This window comes from Anomaloglossus baeobatrachus, chromosome 1 (genome assembly GCF_048569485.1).
Source record: "Anomaloglossus baeobatrachus isolate aAnoBae1 chromosome 1, aAnoBae1.hap1, whole genome shotgun sequence".
Classification (NCBI taxonomy): Eukaryota; Metazoa; Chordata; class Amphibia; order Anura; family Aromobatidae; genus Anomaloglossus; species Anomaloglossus baeobatrachus.
In genome coordinates this window covers 333920024-333944952 of record NC_134353.1, presented here as the reverse complement: position 1 = coordinate 333944952, position 24929 = coordinate 333920024, and the positions used below count along the sequence as shown (strand labels likewise).

General features: G+C 45.1%; 1 protein-coding gene across 1 annotated transcript in view; it reads left to right on the top strand.

Annotated features, from left to right (window-relative positions):
- Positions 1-20758, top strand: part of CCNI (cyclin I) — a 68653-nt gene extending 47895 nt beyond the window's left edge. The window contains exons 3-7 of the mRNA XM_075352147.1: positions 11855-11989; positions 14804-14878; positions 16053-16193; positions 17065-17295; positions 19134-20758. Of these exons, the coding sequence (XP_075208262.1) occupies positions 11855-11989; positions 14804-14878; positions 16053-16193; positions 17065-17295; positions 19134-19589 (1038 nt within the window). The 3' untranslated portion in view covers positions 19590-20758. The remainder of the gene's footprint in view (positions 1-11854; positions 11990-14803; positions 14879-16052; positions 16194-17064; positions 17296-19133) is intronic.
- Positions 20759-24929: the final 4171 nt, after the last annotated feature.

Below are 24929 nucleotides of genomic sequence, written 5' to 3'. Positions count from 1 at the left end.
GGAGATGGAAGTTGAGATGCCTGAAGTTTATTCCCCAAATGCAGATTGGGATACCAAGCGTAGAGCTCAATACAGGCAAATTCAAGAGTATGTCGAGGAGAATCTGGACCAAAGTAGGGAAAAGCAAGAAAGAAGCTTTAACAAGCAAGCCCAAGCCCCTCCATTTTCACCAGGAGAAGTGGTCTTAAAAAGAAAAAGAAAGATGCATAAACTGGACGACCAGTGGGAAAGAGAGCCATATGTGGTCCAGCCTTCCAATTTCAACAACCAGAAGACCTGTCTTGTCAGCAAGGACCAAGGAAGAACCACAGCTGTAATTTCCCGTGACCACTTGAAAAAGTGCCCTGAACCCCTGAACATCCAGAAGGAAGAACAGCCCCAACCTCAAGTGACTGAGAAAAAGAAGAGAGTGATCCACACCATCCTAGGTGACTTCCCGGAAGATTGGCCTATGTACAATGGAGCAGTGATTGTGCCTGTACTCACATTCCCGCAACCCGCGGAAGAACCAGAACCAAGGAGGTCTGAAATCATTGCACCTAGAGCAGTACCCATACCAGCACCACGAACACGTAGATTACCACCTACAACACCTAGCACCAGTAGTGGGGAACAGGTAGTAGCAAACACCACAGTACAAGGGTTAGAGGGAAGCCAGGAGCTGAGAAGGTCCACCCGTGTGAACTTTGGTCAGCCCCCACATAGGTTCAGAGATGAGGAATGGTAGCGGAACCCGGCTACTCTACCCTAATGTAAATAGTCTAAATATAGAGTAAATTTAAAAATGTTTAGTATTTTCCATGCTTTTAATTCTACTATTTTCCATGCTAAAGATAGTCATGTAAGACATGTTGATATAGAGTGTTGATAAGAAGAATGTTGATTTTATTTTAATTACCTGGATTCATGACCTGATTTGACGACCAATGATAAGTTTTATTGAAAATGGACCTTTGGCTACAGGACTGGTGGTAGCCAGCACGAACTGGTGCTATTGTAAATGGTTATTTCCCATTCATAGCCACGGACTGCATCCCCACCTACAGGAGAAGACACAGGTGGAGGAGAGACCTGGGAGACATATGGCCCAGGTCTGACCACCAACAGGAGCGGTGGCTTGCCTCCTTTTGGAACTTTGGGGGTGGGATGAAGGATTGGGAAAGTGAAACGTTGGGTTCAAGTGCCTCCCCTGCGTGGGATGGATAGATATGTTTTTCTTATTAAAATGTTCACTTTTTGCAGATAAAAATAAACACTCTGGGTGCACTGTAGCTCGGGGACGAGCTACGTTTAACCAAGGGGGAATGTGACGCCCCTGGACTAGTCCAGGGTGTCACAGGGAACTGCACTATTCTCTATCCTTGGTGCAGGGCCCACCCTCCTTGGTTCCGGGGTCCGCAACAGTGATTCTGTACTAACAGCACAAATCCTAGTCACCCAAACACTACACTTGTCAGGCACACCAGGGGCGTGGTTCCAGCTGGGAAAGGAACCGCCCACCTATGAGTCAGACAGGCTGGTGGGAGGAGTCAGTTAGACAGTTGGTAGTAACTGAAAAAGAGAGAGGACCTGGGGATTAAGAGCTCCCTGAGGAGAGCCTGGCTGGGTCGCAGACAGTGGCCTGTACTTGACGGCTCAGAGATTAGCGGCGTCAGCACAGCGGAGGGATAGGACTTCCCACACAGAGCAGTCACAGAAAATCCCACGTGCCAGCTGCTAAGAGCAGGTCCCAATTAAAAAGAGGGACGGGACCCGAAGGTTTCAAGCCAACGGGGCCAGGGACACACACAGTATACAGTGTATGGAGGAAGGCTCCAGTCCACCACAGAATCACTGAAAGGGACCACCGCACGTGCAGTCACCGAGTGCAGCAGTACCAAGAGACTTTGTTTACCTCAGAGTCTGTGTCCACTGAATGCGTCATCACACCTGAGTGAGTACCCTGGCTCCCCAGCGCCCTGCCGGCCCTATATCAATATAGGCTGTTCCTACCTATTCCCTACCCTGAGTCCCGGGGCCCCTACCTGCGGAGGGAATCACCACCAGGCTGCCCCAACACCATCAGCCCCGGCACTCCCATACAGCAGCGGCGGTATTCCTTATTACCGCACACCGCAGGTGGCGTCACAAATATTCTCCCCCGTAAAAAACCTTTTTGTTTTTCATCAAAGTGTCTGCCGAGCAGTCCGACTGCTGCTAGGGCGTCACAACTACACCAACAATCGGGCTCCTGAAGCCAGGAGAGCAGCCACCAGCAGCACCTGGAGAGGGGGTAAGATGAATTCTGCGACTGCCCCACCTGCCCCTAGACTGCAGGGGGTGTCCCCCTCAACTCCCCTCTCCAGGCCCGTGGCAGAGCCAAGACGGTGCCACCAGTGCAACCTACCTGGACACTTCAAGGCCATGTGCCCTCAGCGTCCCAAGGCCCCGGCTCCGTCCCCGTCCCAAGGGCCGCCCAAGGTGTATTGTGTGGGTGGGGGTGGTGGTAGGTCCCTGGACAGCTTCCAACCTGTCACCGTCGGCCGGTCTGTGACCATAGGACTGCGAGACAGCGCCTCGGAGGTGACTCTGGTGCGGCCTGAGATGGTGTCCCCCCAAGACTTGATCCCTGGAAAAACCCTCGCTGTCTCCGGGATTGGAGGCATTGACCCGGCGCTGCCTGTTGCTGACATTTATGTGGACTGGGGCGCAGGGCGAGGGGTGAGAGAGGTGGGGGTAACTGATCGGATCCCCGCAAACGTGCTACTTGGGACAGATTTGGGGCAGATAACCTCCCAGTTTGGGCCCCCACCAAGGGCTGAACCTTCAGCCAGTACGGACATGACTCCTGACAATGTTAATGTGTTATCTATGAATGATGTGAGAGAGGGGGGAGTGAACTCTGATATTTCTGCTTGCACAGACACCATAGACACACACACAGCTGCAGCTGTGACAGGGGAGGGGGTCAGAGAAAGGTGTGACAATGCCTCTACAAGTAATCAGCCTGTGAGCTGGGATCTGTTGCCCTCTGCAGGGATAAGCAGAGAGCAGGGTGCTGCAGGGGGAGGACCAGTGTGTGGGGTGGGGGCTACCACAGCAAATGTGGGGTCCCCAGAGATTTCACAGCGGGGTTCTGTTGCTGCAGGAGGGGAACAGGCAGGTGAGATTGGGGCCGGTCCAGGAGCGGAAGTGCTCCCAGGTAAGATCTCGGTGCATGGTTCCCCCACAACCGGGGTGTCAGGAAGCCAGGTAGGTCTGCCTGAACCGGCGACTTGGTCAGGAACGGAGGAGGAGCAGGCACGACCCACGGTCGCAGCGGCTGTGGCCGCTGTCACCCGCAGTGGGAGTGCTGGAAGCCAAGGGGCCTCCCGGAGGTCCGATAGCTCTTCCCCTTCTGACCAAGTGGCAGCCGAGTCAGGTGGAGGCCAGGACACAGGTCCCGGGGTACTGACTGAAGATGTGACAGTCTCGTCGATTCTGGCCACATCTAGTCAGGGGTTTCAGGCAGCGTTAGAAGCTGACGACAGCCTGAAAGCTCTTAAGGAGCAGGCGGCACAGCCTCCCTCGGACTCGGACCCGGAGCGAGTGGTCTGGGACCAAGGACGGCTGTACCGGGCCACGGTCCAGCAGGGTTCACCGGAGGCGTGGCCCAGGGACCGACAGTTGGTGGTACCCTATCCGTTCCGGACGGAGTTGTTGCGGATCGCACATGAGATTCCGATGGCCGGACACCTAGGGATCGCTAAGACCAAGGCCAGGTTAAACCAGCATTTCTACTGGCCAAAAATGGGGGCCGATGTGGCTGCCTACTGCCGTTCGTGTGAAACCTGTCAGAGAGTGGGGAAGGCGGGGCCACGCCCCAAAGCCCCACTGGTATCTCTGCCAATCATCGATGAGCCTTTCAGGAGGGTGGCTGTGGATCTGGTCGGCCCGCTGGCCATCCCCAGCAGCTCCGGGAAACGCTTCATACTGACGGTAGTGGACTATGCCACCCGGTACCCAGAAGCAGTGGCCTTGTCGTCCATTCGGGCTGACAAGGTGGCCACCGCATTGCTGGAGATTTTCTCCCGAGTGGGTTTTCCCCAGGAAATGCTCACTGACCGGGGGACCCAATTCATGTCCCAGCTGATGGAGGCCCTCTGTAAGCAAGTCCAGGTGCGACATCTGGTGGCCAGCCCGTACCATCCACAGACTAATGGCCTGTGCGAGCGGTTCAATGGCACCTTAAAGCAGATGCTTAAGATGTTGGTCGACTCCCATGGGCGTGACTGGGAGCGGTATCTCCCACACCTGTTATTTGCTTACCGGGAGGTTCCACAGGCCTCAACAGGATTCTCACCGTTTGAGCTCCTGTACGGGCGACGTGTGCGGGGCCCCCTGGCTCTGGTGAAAGAGGCTTGGGAAGGGGATTTGGCCACCCCTGGAGTGTCGGTTATCGAGTATGTCATGCGCTTCCGGGACAAAATGCAGGCCTTGACGCAACTGGTACACGACAATATGGCTCAAGCCCAGGCCGATCAGAAGCGTTGGTACGACCAGAACGCTTGTGAGAGGACCTACCAAGTGGGTCAAAAGGTGTGGGTACTGGTCCCCGTACCACAGGACAAGCTTCAGGCAGCCTGGGAAGGCCCATACCTCGTGTACCAGCAGCTCAACCCTGTGACGTACCTGGTCACCCTGGACCCTGCCCGTGGAAGGCGGAAGCCCTTCCATGTGAACATGATGAAGGCACATCATGAGCGGGAGGTATGTGCGCTCCCCGTGTGCAACCTGCCCGAGGAGGGAGAAGCGGAAACCCTCTTGGATATGCTAGCCCAGGTTAGGGCAGGCGGATCCATTGAGGATGTGGAGGTTGGCCACCAGCTCTTGGAAGACCAACGGTCCCAGCTGTGGGCCACCCTACACCCCTTCCGGGGGTTGTTTACCAACCAGCCCGGAAGGACTGACTTGGCTGTCCATCACGTGGACACTGGGGATCATCCCCCGATCCGGCGTTCAGCATATCGGGTCTCCCTGGAGGTGCAGCAACACATGCGCCAGGAGATTGACGAGATGCTGAAGCTGGGGGTGATCCAGGCATCCAACAGCGCTTGGGCCTCGCCTGTAGTCCTCGTCCCTAAGAAGGACAGAACCACTCGGTTCTGCGTGGACTACAGGGGGCTCAATGCTGTCACGGTCGCCGATGCGTACCCAATGCCACGCATCGATGACCTGCTCGATCAGTTGGCCGGGGCTCAGTACCTGACCATCATGGATCTGAGCCGGGGATATTGGCAGATCCCCCTGACTCGCAAGGCCAGGGAACGCTCTGCCTTTATTACCCCATTTGGACTGTACGAGTCCACGGTGATGCCATTCGGGATGAGGAATGCCCCTGCCACTTTCCAGCGGATGGTCAACACCCTGCTCAAGGGACTTGAAGGGTACGCGGCCGCGTACCTGGATGACATTGCCGTCTTCAGTCCCACCTGGGAAGATCACCTAGAGCATCTAGCACAGGTGCTCAGGTGGGTCCACCGGGCAGGTTTGACCATCAAGCCGGGCAAGTGTCAGCTGGCCATGAGCGAGGTCCAGTACCTCGGTCACCGGGTAGGCGGGGGAACACTGAAGCCCGAGCCTGAGAAAGTGGAGGCCATCGCATCCTGGCCCACCCCCAGGACCAAGAAGCAGGTGATGTCCTTCTTGGGGACCGCTGGGTACTATAGGAGGTTTGTTCCATGCTATAGTAGCCTGGCAAAGCCCTTGACGGACCTCACCAAGAAGAAGCTGCCCTCTGCAGTCGATTGGACAATGGACTGCGAGACAGCCTTCCGGGCCCTAAAGGACGCCCTGTCCAGCCCGCCCGTGCTACAGGCAGCCGACTTCACGCGGCCGTTTGTAGTACAGACCGACGCCAGTGACTTCGGCCTCGGTGCGGTGCTCAGCCAGGTGGACTCTGCGAGCCAAGAGCACCCAGTCTTGTACCTGAGCAGGAAGCTGTTACCAAGGGAAGTTGCCTATTCCACGATGGAGAAGGAGTGCCTGGCCATAGTGTGGGCCCTGCAGCGTCTGCAACCCTATCTATACGGGCGCCACTTCATCGTGGAGACGGACCACAATCCCCTCAGCTGGTTGCACACCGTCTCTGGGACGAATGGGCGATTGTTGCGATGGAGCCTTGCGCTCCAGCAATACAACTTCACCATTCGCCACAAAAGGGGCCGTGACCACGGTAACGCAGACGGGCTGTCCCGACAAGGAGAGGTCGCGGACGGGCGCACGGGGGAACACCGGAGTGTGCTGCCCCCTAGCGCCCTCAAAAGGGGGGAGGTGTGAGGCAAATCCCGGGATATGAAGATGAATTATGACTCCAGTCATAATCCCTCATCACTCCCTGGCAGTGCCCCCTCCCTTCTTGTTCTCAGTGTTCCACTTACACCTCCATGGCCATGTCCTGTGATATGGAGATGAGGTGGTGTGGGAACAATGGACACAGGATGACTCCCTGCCGTCACCCTGTAACAAGAGTTGTATCTCATTAGCAAGGCTATGGAACTAGCTAGACAGAACGACTCCAGTAAAAAATGGTTCATATCTCGCAAGCCATATTTCCGATAAATATGGCAACCATAAAAATGGTGTCTCTGCATGCGGACGATGCCGGCACACCCTTTTTATGGGAGCAGGACATTGGGAAATGCCCCAGGCGTGATATCAGCCAATGGGGAACTGGCAGACAGGTCATGAGTCCCCTCGTTCTGTAGCTAAATTCATAACTGTCACAATGAGAGCATTGGCGTCCGCCTACGACGCTCCCAGGCCAAGTTATGGCCATATTCCATGTTGTGGATTTTGTCCATAACTCCAGCCAGGGGTGGAGCAGTGCTCCCTCTGAGGTCACGAAGGTAGGAGGGGACCTGGATTTGTCCAGGTTGATAACCCTACTTCGGCCATTTTCCAGGGTTCTTCTCGCTGGGGGCACGTGTAGGAAACATCTGTGGGAAGGATCCTAGAAACCTGGTTACAGCGCCCCCCTGTGGCCAGACGCAACAAGGTAACTGCTGGAACTGTGTATGCCTGTTTGTAACCCATGCTTTGATTGTAACTGTACTCTGACATATGTATATTCTGTAGATTCCCTATTGTATATATTGTAGTTTCTAGTGTGCTTTAGGCTGATTAAATTATATAATTAATCTTGGGCTGTTCTGTTATCTCGATCTTGAATCCCACGTCTGTGTGTTCGGCTAATAGTTACCGTGAAGCGGTTGGTGGCAGCGAGTTGTGCCAAGGATTATTGTGGGGAGGCCAGTGAGATTCGGGAAGATATTATATATTCCGCCCGCGGAGGTCGGGGGAATATATACCCTACTCTCACCGGGGACCCTTCAATAATCGGCATAAGTAGTATAGCGGCCTCCTTGCTTATTGTCGGGCAATTCCATAATTGGCCTGACTATAAGAGGGGCGCTAGAGAGCGCGTCACGTGCTCTGTCTGTCGGTCGGGAGGTATAAAGGAGGGGTGACCCCACTTGTTACCCCCCGATTGTGACGTACTGGTAGCCAGCGCGGGGGATTTCTGAGTGACCCCCCCGGTGGTTTGTGACACTCAGACACTCATATTTAAGTCACATTCTGTCCATTTCCTTGTGATCTTCCTTGAGATGGTTTTACTCCTTTATTGGAGTCCAGCTGTGTTTTAATTAAACTGATAGGACTTGATTTGGAAAGGCACACACCTGTCTATATAAGACCTCACAGCACATAGTGCATTTCAGACCAAATGAGAATCATGAGGTCAAAGGAACTGCTCAAGGAGCAGCTCAGAGATAGAATTGTGACAAGACACAGATCTGGCCAAGGTTCCAAAAGAATTTCTGCAGTACGCAAGGTTCCTAAGTGCACAGTGGCCTCCATAATCCTTAAATGGAAGAAGTATGGGACCACCAGAACTCTTCCTAGACCTGGCTGTGCAGCCAAACTGAGCAATTGTGAGAGAAGAGCCTTGGTGATAGAGGTACAGAAAAACTGCAAGATCACTGTGGCTGAGCTCCAGAGATGTAGTAGGGAGATGGAAGAAAGTTCCACAAAGTCAACTATTACTGCAGCCCTTCACCAGTTGGGCCTTTATGGCAGAGTGGCCCAACGGAAGCCACTCCTCAGTGCAAGACATGAAAGCCCACATAGAGTTTGTAAAAAAACACATGAACATGAAGGACTCCCAGACTATGAGAAATAAGATTCTCTGATCTGATGAGATGAAGATAGAACTTTTTGGTGATAATTCTTAGCGGTATGTGTGGAGAAAACCAGGCACTGCTCATCACCTGCCCAATACAATCCCAACAGTGAAACATGGTGGTGGCAGCATCATGCTATGGGGGTATTTTTCAGCTGCAGAGACAGGACGACTGGTTGCAATTGAAGGAAAGATGAATGCGGCCAAGTACAGAGATATCCTGGAAGAAAACCTCTTCCAGAGTTCTCTGGACCTCAAACTTGGCGGAAGATTCACCTTCTAACAAGACATTGAACCTAAGCACACAGCTAAAATAACAAAGAAGTGGCAACCATTCTTGACTGGCCCAGCCAGAGTCCTGACCTAAACCCAATTGATCATCTCTGGAGAGACCTGAAAATGGCTGTCCACCAACGTTCACCATCCAACCTGACGGAACTGGCGAGGATCTGCAAAGAAGAATGACAGAGGATCCCCAAATCCAGGTGTGAAAGACTTGTTTCATCATTCCCAAGAAGACTCATGGCTGTACTAGCTCAAAAGAGTGCTTCTACTCAATACTAAGCAAAGGGTCTGAATACTTATGACCATGTGATATTTTAGTTTTTCTTGCTTAATAAATTTGCAAAAATTTCTACATTTCTGTTTTTTTTCTGTCAAGATGGGGTGCAGAGTATACATTAATGAGAAAAAAAATGAACTCTCGCTTCACTGCAAGAATACATTGACATGCTGCGGCTCAGAAAGCCATGCCATAGATCAGTTTATGGAGCATCTAAAAGAAGCATATTGGGCTTGAGATTTCCATAAATCCATCCACTTGTAGCATACAATACAGCGTTTTGGACACAGCGAAAACATACTGCGTCCAAAATGATAATAACACTGATTGTGAGCACGCAGCCTAAATCTTCTCAGCTTTATATATTGTTCATATATTGCACACCATTTCCGGAATGACAGTTCCCTTTTACTACCAAGCATGAAATTACTATGAGATTGTTCGTTGTCTGATGAAGGGATGGGGGAAGTAAACATTAGTTTGTATATGGTGCTGCAGACACCGTGTGAACCACAAACATTCGTTGCTGCAGCTTGTTGCTACGCACAGTTGTATAGTAAAGCGTCATGTCCATAGGCCAACAAACATGGCATTGTGTGGCATTTCAGTTGGGCTCTGGGCACTTCTGTTTACCTTGAACAATAAACTAATCAATGTTCTGAAATGACACTATAAAATTGCCACTAAAAAGTAAAATACGGCCCTCACACCTTTCCTATTAAATTAATATGCAGGTTAATACACATATACTGTGGCCAATGTACAAGCACACGCATTAATGAATACATGATTTCCACTATAACTATATGCATAAAAAACGTGAGGTATTTATTTAACATTTTTTGAGGGAAAAAAAAGCATAAAAGCCGTCCAGCTATGACAAGGTGTAATTCAAAATGGATGGTCTCTAACTAATGACTTGCCTCTTTATGTGTCGAGCCAGGCCTCAAATGAAATGGGATAATGGTTAATAATTATTTAAAACCTTATGCTCCCATCTCCTCCCCATTTCATTTGAGGCCTAGCTGGGCACATGGGAGGTGAGCCGCCAGAAGTAGGGACCATCTATATAAAAAGTACAGATTGACATGGATGGATAGTTTTTACAATTTTTGATAAAGAAAAATGTTCACTACGTACCTGCCATTTTTATGTGTATAGCAGACGTGGATTTCTGACAACTAGTGTATGTATATGACTAAACCTTTTAGGCCGTGGCCTTATGTAGACAAAGTTGGCCATAAACTTTGCCCCAGTGTAAGCCACTTCAGGTATATCCTAGTATGTAATTGCTGGTCTGCAAACCAGCAAAATGCCTTGCTATACACATGTATTATATAATGACTGATGGGAAATTAAAGGTTAGGCAATTTCTAGATAGCCAAGGATTTCAACACTTCAACCTGCATGGGACGACCAGGGAAAACTGCTATACCCTACCCAAACACTTCTTAAGGAGACATTGGTAGGTGCAATGACCCAGTCCTTCCCGAACCTTAGCCTGGCTTAGCTGTATGTGGCATCATGATGCAAAGTACAAAAAATTGATATGGCTCATGTACAGCAATAACTATTTTCCACGAGTGAATATAGTAGATAAAGCAGAATGCTTCATTTTGTATTTCCCTTAGCCAGAACAGCTGAGGCCTTTGTCTCTCATTCAGCCTGGACTGTTTCTACCACCATAACTCGCTCAATATCATCATTAGAAATGGCAATAGTATGTAATATGGTTCTATGACTTGCATTTTACAGTGCTAGTCAATATTTCTTGAACCAGTCTGAGTTGTTGTCCCTGCTTAATCCCTGGGAGCGATAACTATTGTGCTCATGTAAGTACTTTTTCTAGTTCATGAGGCGGCCATCTTTCCTCACAGCCTGTATCACAAGGAAAGCACAGATGGATCTGTGAGAATGTTGTACGTTGCGTGTCTGCCTGTAGAATGCATAGAGACTGGGGCATCACATGATTGACTGCAGTGTAAACATGACTTATGCCTATCATCACACATGAGCCATGCTGTCTGCCGGATAACCTATGGACCCATAAGATAAAGGGCCAATATTGTTTTTATCCTGTAGTAACTACATTAATGTGCTTTTCCAGTTTAGATTTGTTATTGATATGCCATATTTTATGCATATGATTGTATCTTCTGACGGGAATGTAGATGCATATAAACTACATGCATAATTTTATAGGTTTACCTGACTATGCACATGAAATTGCAGATCACTATTATTTGTGACTCCATCAAAAACCTATTTATTTCAATAGAGAGAAGGGATTAGTTCACTGTCAATCACTACTGTCCACCCAGACTTCTCTGACAGTAGCAATCTCCTCCAGGGTAAAAAAAAAAACCCCAAACAACTATTTTTGTGTGTCCTGCTTCATTTAAACATTGACTCTTGTCAATTTTTCATGCATTTTTGTTTAATGTCTTGGATTGCTAAAGGTGTAACAGAACAGAGTTGGTGAAAGCACTGCACGGTGAATGCATCATACTATACTACCAGTCGTAGGACTGCATTCTCTTAACACTAGAAGTCCCAGGAATTTCGAGTTCCATAGGGTTTCAATTGTAGAAATGTTAAATGACCCATCTCTGGGACTTCTAGTGTTAAAGGGAACCTCTCCCCTTGGAAAACTGTATTTACCTGCAGATGTTGGGTTAACCTACCGGAACATAGTCTTACAATGCTGTCCAGCTGCCTTAGTGAAAGTGCGGCTGCTTGGAGAAAATTAACTTATTTTCTCTCTGGAGCCACTGGCTTTCAGTAATGGGGTCGAGCACGTTGTAATTAGTCGTCGCTCACTGTTCTGTGAGCAGCGACTGTAAGAACACCCTGGAACACAGCTGTCAGTCAGAATGCCAGGGCTTACTTATAGCCGTCCATCATAGTATAGAGAGCCGTGCAGGTGAGTGAAGACTGTAACCGCTCCCTGCAACACTAACATTGTATACCTTGTAAGGATTACTTATTAGTTTACAGGGGTTACTCAGTGTAGACTATCAAACTTGAGATTAAAATTCGGTTCTGGATTGACTCCTTTTTTTCTCTTTTCTTTTCTATATTCTTCATTATAGGATGCAGCTATTTCTCCACAGCAGCGGGAAGAGGTGATCCACTGGCTAGCTGAACTGAAACAGCAGTTCCATGTTTATCCAGAAACCCTTGCTCTGGCCATAAGTATTTTGGATCGTTTTCTGGCCTCCGTAAAGGTAATCACTCACATTACTGTCTATGCTACTGAATAACGTACGGCGTGATTCACTTAAATATTACTGTACTTAATAATGTACTTGTAATCACCTTTTAAAAAATCTACAAATTAATAGATTATGTGACATACAGAATCGGAACTTGGCATTCAGCAGTATTTTAGAAAAACTAGTTTAATTTATTGTCATACTTTATTAAGTGTACTGCAATATTGTCTGTATACAAGTCTGTAAATTGGGGGAGTAAAACCTGGAGAAACAGCCAGCTCTTCTAGGAGGCAGGTGCACAGACCGGTACGGCATCGTGAAAGAAGTCTAGCAGTCCAGTATATGTGAAAAAAAATAATTCTTATTTATTTTCTAGGACAGATTAAAAATTATAGCCAACATTTAGAACACCGGAATAAAACGCGTTTCGAGTACGCAGTGTGCTCTTAGTCATAGCATAAAAAACATAGCAGATATATAATACAAAAACACCAATCAAAATGGACCTTGAAACAATGACAATCAATTCATTAAGAGTTAACAGATGGAAATCCAGTATCAATCACGAGGGAACTTAGCATTTAGCAATGACAGTTGGATACTATGAAACAAAAAAAAAAAATATATGTTTTATGTCATACCCATTCAGCATATGTATATATTTCCAAATTAGGGAACATGTGTAATAGATGGGGATACGATCATATACTTAATAATGCAGAAATAAATCTTGTATTTTATTTAAACCAAAAGGAATTCTGGTCTTCATTAAGATAATTAATTGCGATGATCTCCTCCGCATGCAGGTGGACCAACCCTTTCAATTCCCTGCATGGAAAAACCTGATGGATTTGAGTCATGAACTGTTGAGAAATGGGAGTAAAATTGATGAAACATTTTGAGATTTGCTTCCAATATCTGACAAATGTCTCCTAGTTCTGATTTTTCATGGGCCAGTAGTGCATCCTATATATTGTAGTTTACATATATGACATGAAGCTAGATAAATTACAAAAAAGTATTACAATTAATATACTGATATATATTATACTTTGTACCAATGGAAAAAGAAGAAAAGGTTTTTTATTTATTGAACAGCAGGCACCCACTGTATGTATAAATTTATAGGAGCCCTTTTTTGTTGCATTAGCTGATGTTTTTTCAGAAAAAAAGACAGAGATAATATATTTCCTATTGTTTTGGCTGTTTTTGGAAACGCATTGAATGATGGTTCCAGGCTTTTGGTGAATACACGATCCCGATATAAAACTGGAAGAAATTTACGTTTGATGTTACAAACAGAAGAAAAATTATCACTGAATGTGGTGAAAAAACTATTTGTTGTGAGAAGCTATCTTTATTTTTGTATTTCAATAGGGAATTCTGATTTTTGGAAAACACTATCTTTGGCTCGATCAATGGTACTTTCAGGGTAACCTCTCACAGACAAACAGCCTTCCAGTTTGGTAGTTTTCTTTAAATAAACAATTTAAATCTGGTGACCTCACCAACTGGGTTATTAATAATTACGTGTGTGACTCGATTTTGCTTGCAAAATGGTATTTCCAGCCGTGGGCTTCAAATACGACATAGAAATTATTTTGCTTCATTGAAAGTCACTTATTCAGTTCAGATCCCTAAAATGAGTATGTGATTTGTGAGATGGGAAAATCACCTTTTGTAAACTTTTGGTAAGAAATGAAGTATTGCCATTTCAAGATGCTCATTGGACCATTACTCTGTTTCTTTTTGGTTAAAAATCTCCGTAGAAAAACCTCACTTAGCAATTTTAAATAGATCTTTTTTAAATAGACATGTAGGATCCGATTTTAACTTCAAGTAGGTTCTTCTGTCGTTCAGCATCATCTCATTTTGTAGTTTTTAAATGTCCTTCTGTAGAATGACAACAGCATCCGCTTTATCTACCTGTCAAATGATAACTTCATGCATTTCACTTAATTCCTTCAAGTAAATAATTAGTAAAGCATGTCCCACAAGTCAGGGGTAATAGTTTGCTATGAAGGTTTTTACAACTTAAAGTGGAATCCTCAAGTTTGGAAGTCATCTCCTATCCATAGGATAGAGGATAACTTCCCAATCGCTGAGACTCCGACTGCTGTGACTCCACGCATACTGAGCCCCATCAATCCATGGAGTAGTGGTCGATTTTGTGCATTACCGCTCCATTATTTCTTATGGGAGTGCCAAAGACCAGTCAAACGCAGTGCTTGGTTATCTACAACAGTCCCATTATAAGTGAATGAAGCTTCAGTGTCCATGATCGACCACTGTGCGATTCACTTCAGAGCCCCGGTTCTTGAGATAGGGGATAAAATTCAAAGTTGAGAATACCCCTTTAACTTGGTACCTAAAAATCGGGTGTCATTGCTGTTATCCCCAATATCTTTCCTATTTGATATCACTGGCCCATGAAGCTAAGATATGGGGTGTTGTTTGGTGCCGTTCTCACCCTATAACTCTACTTTAGCTGTCCATGGGCATGCCTGTGACTTGGAGAAATGGCTGATTTGCTTTTCCTGATCATAAAAGAAAGTTGTTTTGTGATGACATTTGGTCATCCTGAATATGTAATCATCCATTAGAGGAAAGCGAGCAAGGAGGGGAGGATAACTGGTACCTGGCTAAAAAAACGTTATATTACATGATGTCATACTATGAGCAAAAACCTTTGTTGCAGGCTTCCTTCAAACCTTTGAATCCAATATGGTACTACTACTGGGATACAACCAGAATTGTTTAACTAGTTCACATAAAGCAGTAAAATTAATGAACAATTGATGGTAATTATTGTTTCTTTATTGGCAGGCCCATCCAAAATACCTAAGGTGCATTGCAATCAGCTGCTTCTTCCTTGCTACCAAAACCGTTGAGGAGGATGAAGTAAGTTACTCTACTTCATTTCTGTTACATGAGTAAATCGATTTGCAGGACCCAGAATCCAGCAACCATATCAGTATTCTGTGGCTGATGGACAGGAGCCCCGGGAATTGTCTTCTACGTGTCACCATCTCCTTTTTGATTAGCCAGGTTAGTGTGACATCAAGTCTGCATCACGCTGCAACAATGATGTCATGCCACAAATCAGAAGCAGCATCGGGGATTCCAGCAGGTGGAAGGTGGCCCACTGGGCTTCTGTCTGTCAGCCACAGAATACGGACATAGCCTCTGGACCAGGTTACTGTGAATTGATTTGCTCATCTTGGCTAATTATCTGTCCTGCTTGGGTAAAATGTAATCATATTGTCTTGGTAACATGAAAGGTACCACTTTCCTAAAAATATAATTTCTTTATTTGAGAGCCTCACTAGGACTGGTATCCAGTAATCTTTTTTATGGCCCTTCTTGTCTAAAGGCCCAGTCACACACAACGACTTAGCAGCGATCCCGAAAACGATGCGACCTGATGGGGATCGCTGGTAAGTCGCTGGGAGGTCGCAGGTGAGATGTCACACAGTCAGATCTTACCAGCGATGCAGGAACAATACAGGTCGCAGTAGCGACCTGTATAACGATCTCATCAGTCACTGTTACTCTATCACACAGTGTCAAACACAGTGATGTGTCCTGCCCAGCAGGACATCGCCTTTGAAGAAAATGGCCTGGACCATTCTGCAACGACTAGAGATCTCACAGCAGGGGCCTGATCGCTGGTAGGTGTCACACATAACAAGATCGCTAACGGGATCGCTACTGCGTCACGGAAACCGTGACTCAGCTGCGATCTCGCTAGCGATCTCGTTATGTGTGACGGTACCTTTAAATGTCCCTGTAGGACAGATGGGCACAAGCCAGGAGAAAATTCACAAAGGTATCAATTAATTCTTTGGTAGTTTTTATTTTTCTTTAAGCTGGCCATAAACATCATATTACAGTTCACCTAACCCACAATCTATTGTCTTCTGAAGCGAGATGTCAACTATGCGTGGTGGCTGAAGGTGTGAGAGGATCATAAGTGTTGCATGTGTCTCCTTTTCCCGCTGAAAAAGATTTGGGGTTAATCGGAGAGACTTGTTCTTCCAACAGCAAGTGAGTTTGTGAATTGTGTCCCCTGCAGCAGATTCCAGTCCTCGGTGTCTTGATTCAAGAAAGTTCCTGTGGCTGCTCTTCAGCTGAGATTCTCAGGATGGAAAGGATTATTCTGGACAAGCTGAACTGGGACCTTCATACGGCTACACCTTTGGATTTCCTTCACATTGTAAATCTGTTTTAAGTAAACTTAAGTTTTAAGTAACTGTCTTATTTGGAATATTGTAAAGTAAAGCCTATACTTTAATGAATGTTGGAAAGGCCTAGACACCATGTAATTAATCACCTCTTTGATGCAATCCACAGTAAAGTAAAGCTTTTGTATAAACTTGCACCCCTTCCTGACTTTGGGCGTACTGGTTCATTGTTGGGTCTCAGTCTTTGATGCAGGCTCAGCAGCTGGGCCTGGCACACTGGCTGTAATGGGTACATTTGCTCTCTGTGTGCATTTTGTGGTACACACGTCTGTATAACACGCTTTTCTGAATGTGAAAGAGTATGATCTTCTTCTGGAGAATTTTTCACTTATATGACTAAACGTAATTTTTAAACTGATTTATGACTCCATTTATGAAAGGTGAGCAGAACCTTGCTGTGGTCCTAAATCAGAGTACATGAGTTCTGGAGAAGAAAGATAAAAAGTGAAAAAACTCTCAAAACAAGCTCCCTAATGGATTCACTAGTAACTATGTTTTGCCAACTCCTATGTACTTTGATACATAGAGGCTGCCGAAGCCACATGGTCCAGAAACGTGAATGAAACTCTAATGATTTTAGCCAAATATGCAAATAATTAAAAAATATATTTGCCTTTAAAAGTCTCCATATATTTTTTTCACAGGGATTTCATATCCTTGCAATATAGGCAATTCTAAAAAAATATATAGATTTTGCATTATTAATATACCTTTAAAAATTATCTTTTGTTCATGATTGGATACATGACTAAACTAGCCGAAATTTACAAAAACTATGTAACAAAGTAACTTGATATTTCCGAATGTTATCAGTTACCATCTTGTTTCTCATCTTCCCCCTAGTTCCATGCCATGCTTCTGACAACCAGCCAACAAATGTTAGACAATATGCCTGAGGAGAACCCGTCACAGCACGTAGCTCTGCTGACCCGCCAGCTCCTACAGTGCATAGCCTCTCACCAGCTTCTGCAGTTCAAGGGCTCCATATTGGCACTGGCTGTTCTCAGCTTAGACATGGAAAAATTGCTTCCTGATTGGCTCTCTCTTACTATCAAATTGCTTCAATCTGCACAGGTAAGCAGCATGGTCCGGGTCCTGGCCTCAACTCAATTGGATAGATGTGATCAAATCTACCAAATGGGCAATAGTTGTCTATCTTTGAATAGGATTTTGATTTATTTAAGTACATTGTGTGTGTGTGTGTGTGTGTGTGTGTGTGTATCTAATATATAAAGCTGAGTGTATATATGTGTGTGTGTGTGTGTGTCCGCTAAAGGAATCCGCACCGTCACATTTATAATCACAAAATTTTGCACAGACACCTCATGTAACTCAGGGAACATCATAGACTATGTTTTGAGGGATAAATTTAACCCTGCGCTTTAGTTATTCACCAAAAAACCTGCTTACATTAAAGTCAATGGAGCTGGGAGCTACAGGTCATTAATAGGAGCTCTCCAAACCCTTTTGGTGACATCCTAGTCACACGACGTGATGTCACAAAGGTCCTGAACCAGTGTTATCATCAGGATATAAACTTTGGGGCCCCTAGCGGAATGGTGTCCCTGTGAAATTGCCCAGCTTGCTCTTTCTTCCCCCAAATGCCAGTCCTGTATACCAGCCTGTCTCGTGTTCATTTCTTTTAGACTCTTGCAATTAAGAGACGTTTAATTACATACATCATGTCACATGACTGCGAAGTCCTCAAAGGCCCTTAAACAATCTTAACTTTGGAATAAAACTGCTGAGGTCCATGAGAGAGTTGGGCTCTGAGAAATTTTGCAGTTTGATTCCCCCGCCCCCACACGCCAGCCATGACTGTAACAAGGGCTTATTTTTGGAGGAGGACTTATATTTCAAGCATACTCCAAAAATCCTGTAAGCTTGTGCTAGGGCTTATTTTCGGGGGAAACACTGTTTGTGTGTGCGTGTGTGTATGTGTGTGTATATATATATAAACATCTATTAAATCTGTCTATAGAGTGGATTTGGATCTCTATATTAGATAGGTAAAGCGCTGAAAACTGTAAAGATTTGTTAAAATTTGGGGACTGCTCAATGACTATGAATATTGGAATAATCTCATATTGGTTTTTTTTTAAATAAATCAAAAACTGTGCTATAAATAAAAAGTACAAATCTTGCAATTTTCTCACTACATTTTTTAGACTAATTTCCTGTTGTTTCAGAAAACACGTAGACATTAGCTACAAAGCTCAGACCATGTGCCTATCTTTTTTGTTGAAGCATCTAAGGATCATGTAGAAATGGCATTGGGAAGGGAGCAGGGTTAGCTGTCACATCACTATAATGATTGGCGGATCCTGTGTTATTAGCTGTGTATACCAGTGTTATTTGTTACTATATTCCTGCCTCTGATGATAAGGAGCCTTCTGAAAACTCTTCCTACAAGGACAGAAATTATCTGAGTTTAAAAAAGGTCCAATTGGCCTGTGGGAAAATTGGAAGAATACTAATTTTTGTTTTCTAAAAATTATGATATAGAGAAAAAAATAACATGGAAACATTTTTTTAAGTACATGGAACACAAAACCCTGATGTAATTAATTGGTCATTTTCTGATCATTGCTTCCATTTAAATGACAGAGCACAGAAATAATTGCGTCTGTCTCTACTATATACTGAGAGCATAAACAAGCTGCCAATTATCTAGTACACTCATCTGTGTTGCGTAGTGATGGGTGAGCGTGCTCGCCACTGCTCGCTACTCAATTGAGCATCGGGGTTTTCAGCCGTGACTCGAGTTCCAAGTATAATGGAAGTCAATGTGAAACTCGAGCATTTTCAAACTCTGAGGCTCAATAGAGTAACGAACAGTGGCAAGTACGCTCGCTCATCACTACTGCTGAGTGTTGTAATATTGCTAATATATGTAATCTGATTTCTCGTAGATGGATAGCACCCAGCTGTTTCTCTGTCGGGAAGAAGCATCACGGCACCTTTCTCCTCTGCAGGCTTCCTTGCCTCCCAATGCTGTATATGTCTACAGTCCCCTCAACCGGACACTGTTGACCTGCAACAGAGGAGAGTACCAATTCCGTCCCTCCCCTGTCCCAGGCCCCAGAGTCCACCAGAAGGGCAAAAGCACACCAGGATCTCTTATGAAGGGAGCAACTTACGTCTACCAGCATCTAACGGCTCCTGTTGCATGCAAACAGGCCTCTACAAAGAGGAAAGTGGAGCAGATGGAAGTTGATGACTTCTATGATGGGATCAAGAGGCTTTATAATGAAGATAGCACTGTTGAGGTTGGGGGCATGGAGATTGCTGCATGTAATGGTGGTCTGTCCAGGCAAGAGGGCAGCATATCCCCTTGCCCCCAGTTGCAAGCAGTGTCTGTCATGTAAGATCAGCACTTAAATATTGCAAAGTCACATGCTAGATTAGGTTCCTTTTGACACCTTCGGATGTGGTGGGGTACCGCTGTAAGTGCAGTGCATTGCAGGCCCCCTAAGCACGAATGGTGTTAAAACCACACTAATAGCTAAAAAGTGTAGTCAAAGGCCATGCTATACCAGCTCTGGACAGAGGTCTACAAACCCTGATTCTTGTTCCATCTCTGTCATTTAAGTAAAAGCTTATAAAATATAATGAAGAGAAAACAAAAAGTACAAAAAAAATTACCAAAACAACCAAAAATATTGACAAAAAAATTAGCAGAAGTGTTTAACCTTCTAGTGTTATCAGTTCCATTGTGTTCTGCAAGTATATCTACTGTATTTTGTGCACCTTGACATTTCCTTCAAGCCTGTCCTATCTTGTGTTCTAGACTTGTCCTCCAGTACAAACTCTTATCTTGACCTTGTGCATTACCTCCCTTCTTCATTTTCATCTTGTGCTATTGCTTTCCTGTGATAACTGACCTTACACTGAAACCATTTTCATTATTTCACAGACAAAATAATAGCTAGGACTTTTTCCATTGTCAGTTCGAAACGTTCTTGCCTTTTTTTAGCATTAGGTGGGATTATAAACGACACCTACCACACAAGATAATCGATGTTTAATTAGGTCTAGAAATTGCGTCCTTTCTTTCATTCCGAGCATTGGGCCCTGCAGTTCTTTGCTTCTAGTGAGCTGACCATGTGTATTCTTGCAGTCAGGGTGGTGTGATTTTTTTTTTTTTCCATCCAGGTCTGCACCCACCAGATCATTTTCAAGCATTTTGAAGCTTAGGAAATAAAACAAAATCTAGCTTTCATTTGTAGTTGTGTTCAGAATGCACCATGATCCAACCATGCCTGGTTTGGAGGAATGTTGTTTACATATTTTGCATTCATAAGTCAATTATTTTTCCCCTGGGACAGTGTTATATATAGTTTTTTTCACTCGAGAAAAGATGAACTAGTTAGCAATACCTTCTCTATGTCACAGCATGCATATCTATTCTTTCTGTAAAACTGTCTTTCACAACAACCTACTTTAGAGATCGCTGCTCAATCTGGAGCAGGCATGGCCGTCGGAATCTAACTCTCATGTAAGTTTTTCCTGGTTGCAATAAAGTAAATTGCCCTAACCGTCTCCTCTGGTTTATTGTTAGTGTGTGTGTGGTTAATTAGTTTAAGCTATATGAATGGGATATTCTGGTTACAATCACTTCCACGTCAAGAGGTGAGTGGGGTCTGTCACGTACTGGGCTTCATAGGCAGTCGGGAGGTATTCTAATACTGGCACATGGCAGTTATCGTGCACCTTTCCAGTTCTTGTGAATACCTGCTGATCCTGGCAGGTATCGGTACAGGTGACATCACTGACCATCTGAAGTGAAGTGTTCCGCCATACCCACTTAAGGTCATTTCAGATAGACCGAAATTGGCCCAAAATCGGTGCGTAAACGCTTATTTCTAATTATTGATCCATATAAACATACTTAGATTTCATCATTGTTGCCACATTTATGTAATGAGAGTATGACCTGTTGGTAATGTGCATGCTGTATGGGGTCAGAGCGTTGACATGATGACCCCATAAATTGTATCGGTCCATGTGAAAGAGCTTTGGCTTGGTATCATTGACTCACACTCATTGACCAGAAGTGTAAATGTACCTTTTGGGTATTTTCAAACTGAGACCCCTTTTGATCAACAGGATAAGTGTTATGCGCCTCTCAAAAAAATCAAACGATAGTCAGTGGTTACAGTTATAGTTAGATTTGTAGCATAAGGAATGCCACAACTCATCATAAATTGGATAAGCTGTTACATCACGCTCCTATCGCCTCCCTGTCCCACCCAGTTTTGGCGAGCTAGGCTAAACTTGAGAATTTTTTGTGCAACTCCATGTTGGTTATTAAATGTGCGACTTTTCAAAGCGATTTATGCCAGATTTCTGATATAATCGCTTTGAATCAGGACCTGAGTCTTTTTACTGAGTTTCTGGATCGGAAACTGAGCAGAAACTCCAAGGTTTTGAGGAATTTTGCCTTTTTGAGGAGGATTTGGGGAGTTTACGCTCAGTTTCTGTTCCAAAAACTCTTTAAGAAAACATACTGTGCAGATTTAGTTGCAGGTTTCCCTTTTTGCCAATCCTTACAGCTGATCACTTATTATTTACCCCTGGCCTTCTTATGAGGATGTTTGCCTCACTCTTGTAAGGCTTTGCTCCAGGGAAAAAGTGTGAATTTTGCTGGAGATTTTCAGGTTCTTGGAATTTAAATTCCGTATGGGAAATGCAGTCCTCAAGATAACATGACAGGCGGCGAATTTTAAAACCTACACCGCACGTCAATGACTCTGGAAAAATTCTACAGCATGAGTATATTTGTTCAAGTCTTAACCTCAGGGTGGCTGCTGTCATCTGTAGATTTTATCTGCGCAAATCCAGCAGTAAAACCCAGTTTTTATGTACCATGTGTATTCACCCTGGATCTTCAATGTGTATGTTAATTAGAGCAAAAAGTGGACACGCTGCAATGTAAAGAAAAAAAACATTTTTTTGTATTTTCCTATCTATTATTATTGTTATCCTGGATAGAGTAATCCAAATGAGAAATCTAAAATTAATTTATCGGTGTCCGTGGAGGGCAGCCATTTCCTCTATACAAACCTCAGATCAGAGCTCTCACTTTTAGGGCTCATTCACATGACCATTATGTTTGTCCTGTTCAGTTCCTGTTTTTTTGCGGACCGACGGACAGGACCATCTTTTCAATGTCTTTTGTATAGGATCGGATGGCACACTGAAGCACTTCCGTGTTCATCCGATCCTACAAAAAACACATCGGATGCCATATGTCCGTTCCGTTACTATGGAACATGTCCTATTCTATTCTGTAATAACGGATCGTGACTCAATACAAGTCAATGGGTCCGCAAAATCCCCGGAAGCCACACGGAAGCACTTCCGTGTGACTTCCGTCAGGTGCCCGTGCAGTCTGTGTCCTGCTCCCTGCCAGCCCCGAGGCTGCTCGCACTGCAATGTGTCCGAATATGCCCGCACTGGAATGTCCGCATATACCAGCACTACAATGTGTCAACACATGCCCGCACTGCAATGTCAGCATATGCCCGCACTGCAGTGCGAGCAGCTGCGGGGATGATGAGTAAAGTTCATTACCTGCGGTGATGAACTCCTGCACTCCTGACATCAGCACTCGTCACTGACCGCTGCATTCTCACATCTCTCGCGGGCGGGCCCGAGACTGTGATTAGCGGTAACGTCACGGACCGCTCGCGACAGGTGATCTGAGAACGCTGCGGTCATTGAACTCCGTCACCAGCGCTGACGTCAGGAGTGCAGAGGCTTCATAACCGCAGGTAATGTACCTTGCTAACCTCGTGAAGTCAGCGCTGGTCATGCCCTGTAGTGACCTGGGCTGACCTCATGATGTTAGCTCAGGTCACTGCACTGCTCTCCCAGTCAATGGGGAACATTCTGTTCTTCATTGACTGGGACAGTGAGTATTGATCGTCATGAGACCCCCTTATTGGGTTACGCCGGACCCGGATTTGTTTTTTCTTTTCAATAGATTGGTGAAAGGGAATGTTTTGGGGAGTGTTTTTTCAAATAAAAATTTGTTTGTTGTCTATTTTTTTTAATTACTGACTGGGTTACTGATGTCGGGTATCTGATAGACGCCGTGACATGAGTAACCCCAGGGCTTGATGCCAGGTGACATTACACATCTGGTATCAACCCCATATATTACCCCATTTGCCACTGCACCAGGGCATCGGGATGAGCTGGTAAAAAAGCACCAGGATTGGCATATCTAATGGATGCGCCACCTCTGGGGCGGCTGCGGCCTGCTATTCTTAGGCTGGGGAGGGTCCAAGAACCGCGGACCTCCCTAGTCTGAGAATACCATACCACAGCTGTCCGCTTTACCTTGGCTGGTGATCCAATTTGGGGGGCGGGGACCCCACGTTTTTTGTTTTAAATTATTTATTTAATTTAAAATAACAACGTGAGGTGCCCTCTGTTTTGGATTACCAGCCAAGGTGAAGCTGCCAGCTGTGGTCTGCAGGCTGCAGCCGTCTGCTTTACCCGAGCTGGCTACAAAAAATAGGGGAGGACCCCATGTCATTTTTTTTATTTATTTTTTGGCTAAATACAAGGCTAAGCACCCTTTAGTGCCACATGAAAGGCACTAAAGGGTTCAAGATTACAAAATGCTGGGGAGTGGGACATTATATGTCTTTCTCATCTATTATCTATCTATCCATCTATCCCTCCATTCATTCGTCTATTTATCCCTCTATCTATCTCTCTGTCTATCCCTCTATCTGTCTCTCTATCCCTCTATCTATCTCTGTCTATCTATCTAGCTGCTTCCGTGTTTTGTGGTCCACAAAAAAAAACGGAAGGCATAACGGATGACACAAGGATGACACACGGCCCGTAAACGGAACGGATGTCACATGGATGCATCCCTGAAAAAAACGGACCAAATGTCAGGAGGAGGGCTGGAGGAATATTGGAGACATGATAAAAGCTCTGCCTCTGTAGGTGTAGGCCTAAATGCTGGACTATATCCAGATCTGAAACTGGACACATTTTTAGAAGAGGATCCTATTACTAAAGGAAAATTATATACAGATGTCCTATAATGCAAGCAGTCTCCCTCTGGTGACACAAACTGGCAACTGCTGTTTATGTATTATCACTTCAATGGACTATGATGGCTACGTGACCATCAATGTTCTCGTCTGTGGACAGCTTAGGTTAAGTTCACATTTATACAGTGCATTAGACATAAGCGCCTGTATTTAAAAGAAAAAAAATGTATTCAGATGTTTTTATGGCAGCGTAGCAATAGATGAAAGTATTCTTTTAACTTCATTTTCTCAGGTTTATGCCGTATTTTTTATTATTTTTTTCTTTAAATATAGTTGACCACATTGTTTTGTCCCCCCCCCCCCCCTCTACAAAATAAGCTAATTTTTTTTCCTCCATAATTCTCAACAGGAGATGGATGGAAACGTATAGTAGTACATTTCAATATGACTGAAATGTATAGGCTTGTAATCAATAAAAAAGGTTTATTCATAGACATACAGTGCCTACAAGTAGTCTTCAACCCCCTGCAGATTTATCAGGTTTACACATTCGGAATTAACTTGGCATTGTGACATTTGGACTGTAGATCAGCCTGGAAGTGTGAAATGCACTGCAGCAAAAAAGAATGTTATTTCTTTTTTTTTTTTTTTTAAATTGTGAAAAGTTTATTCAGAGGGTCATTTATTATT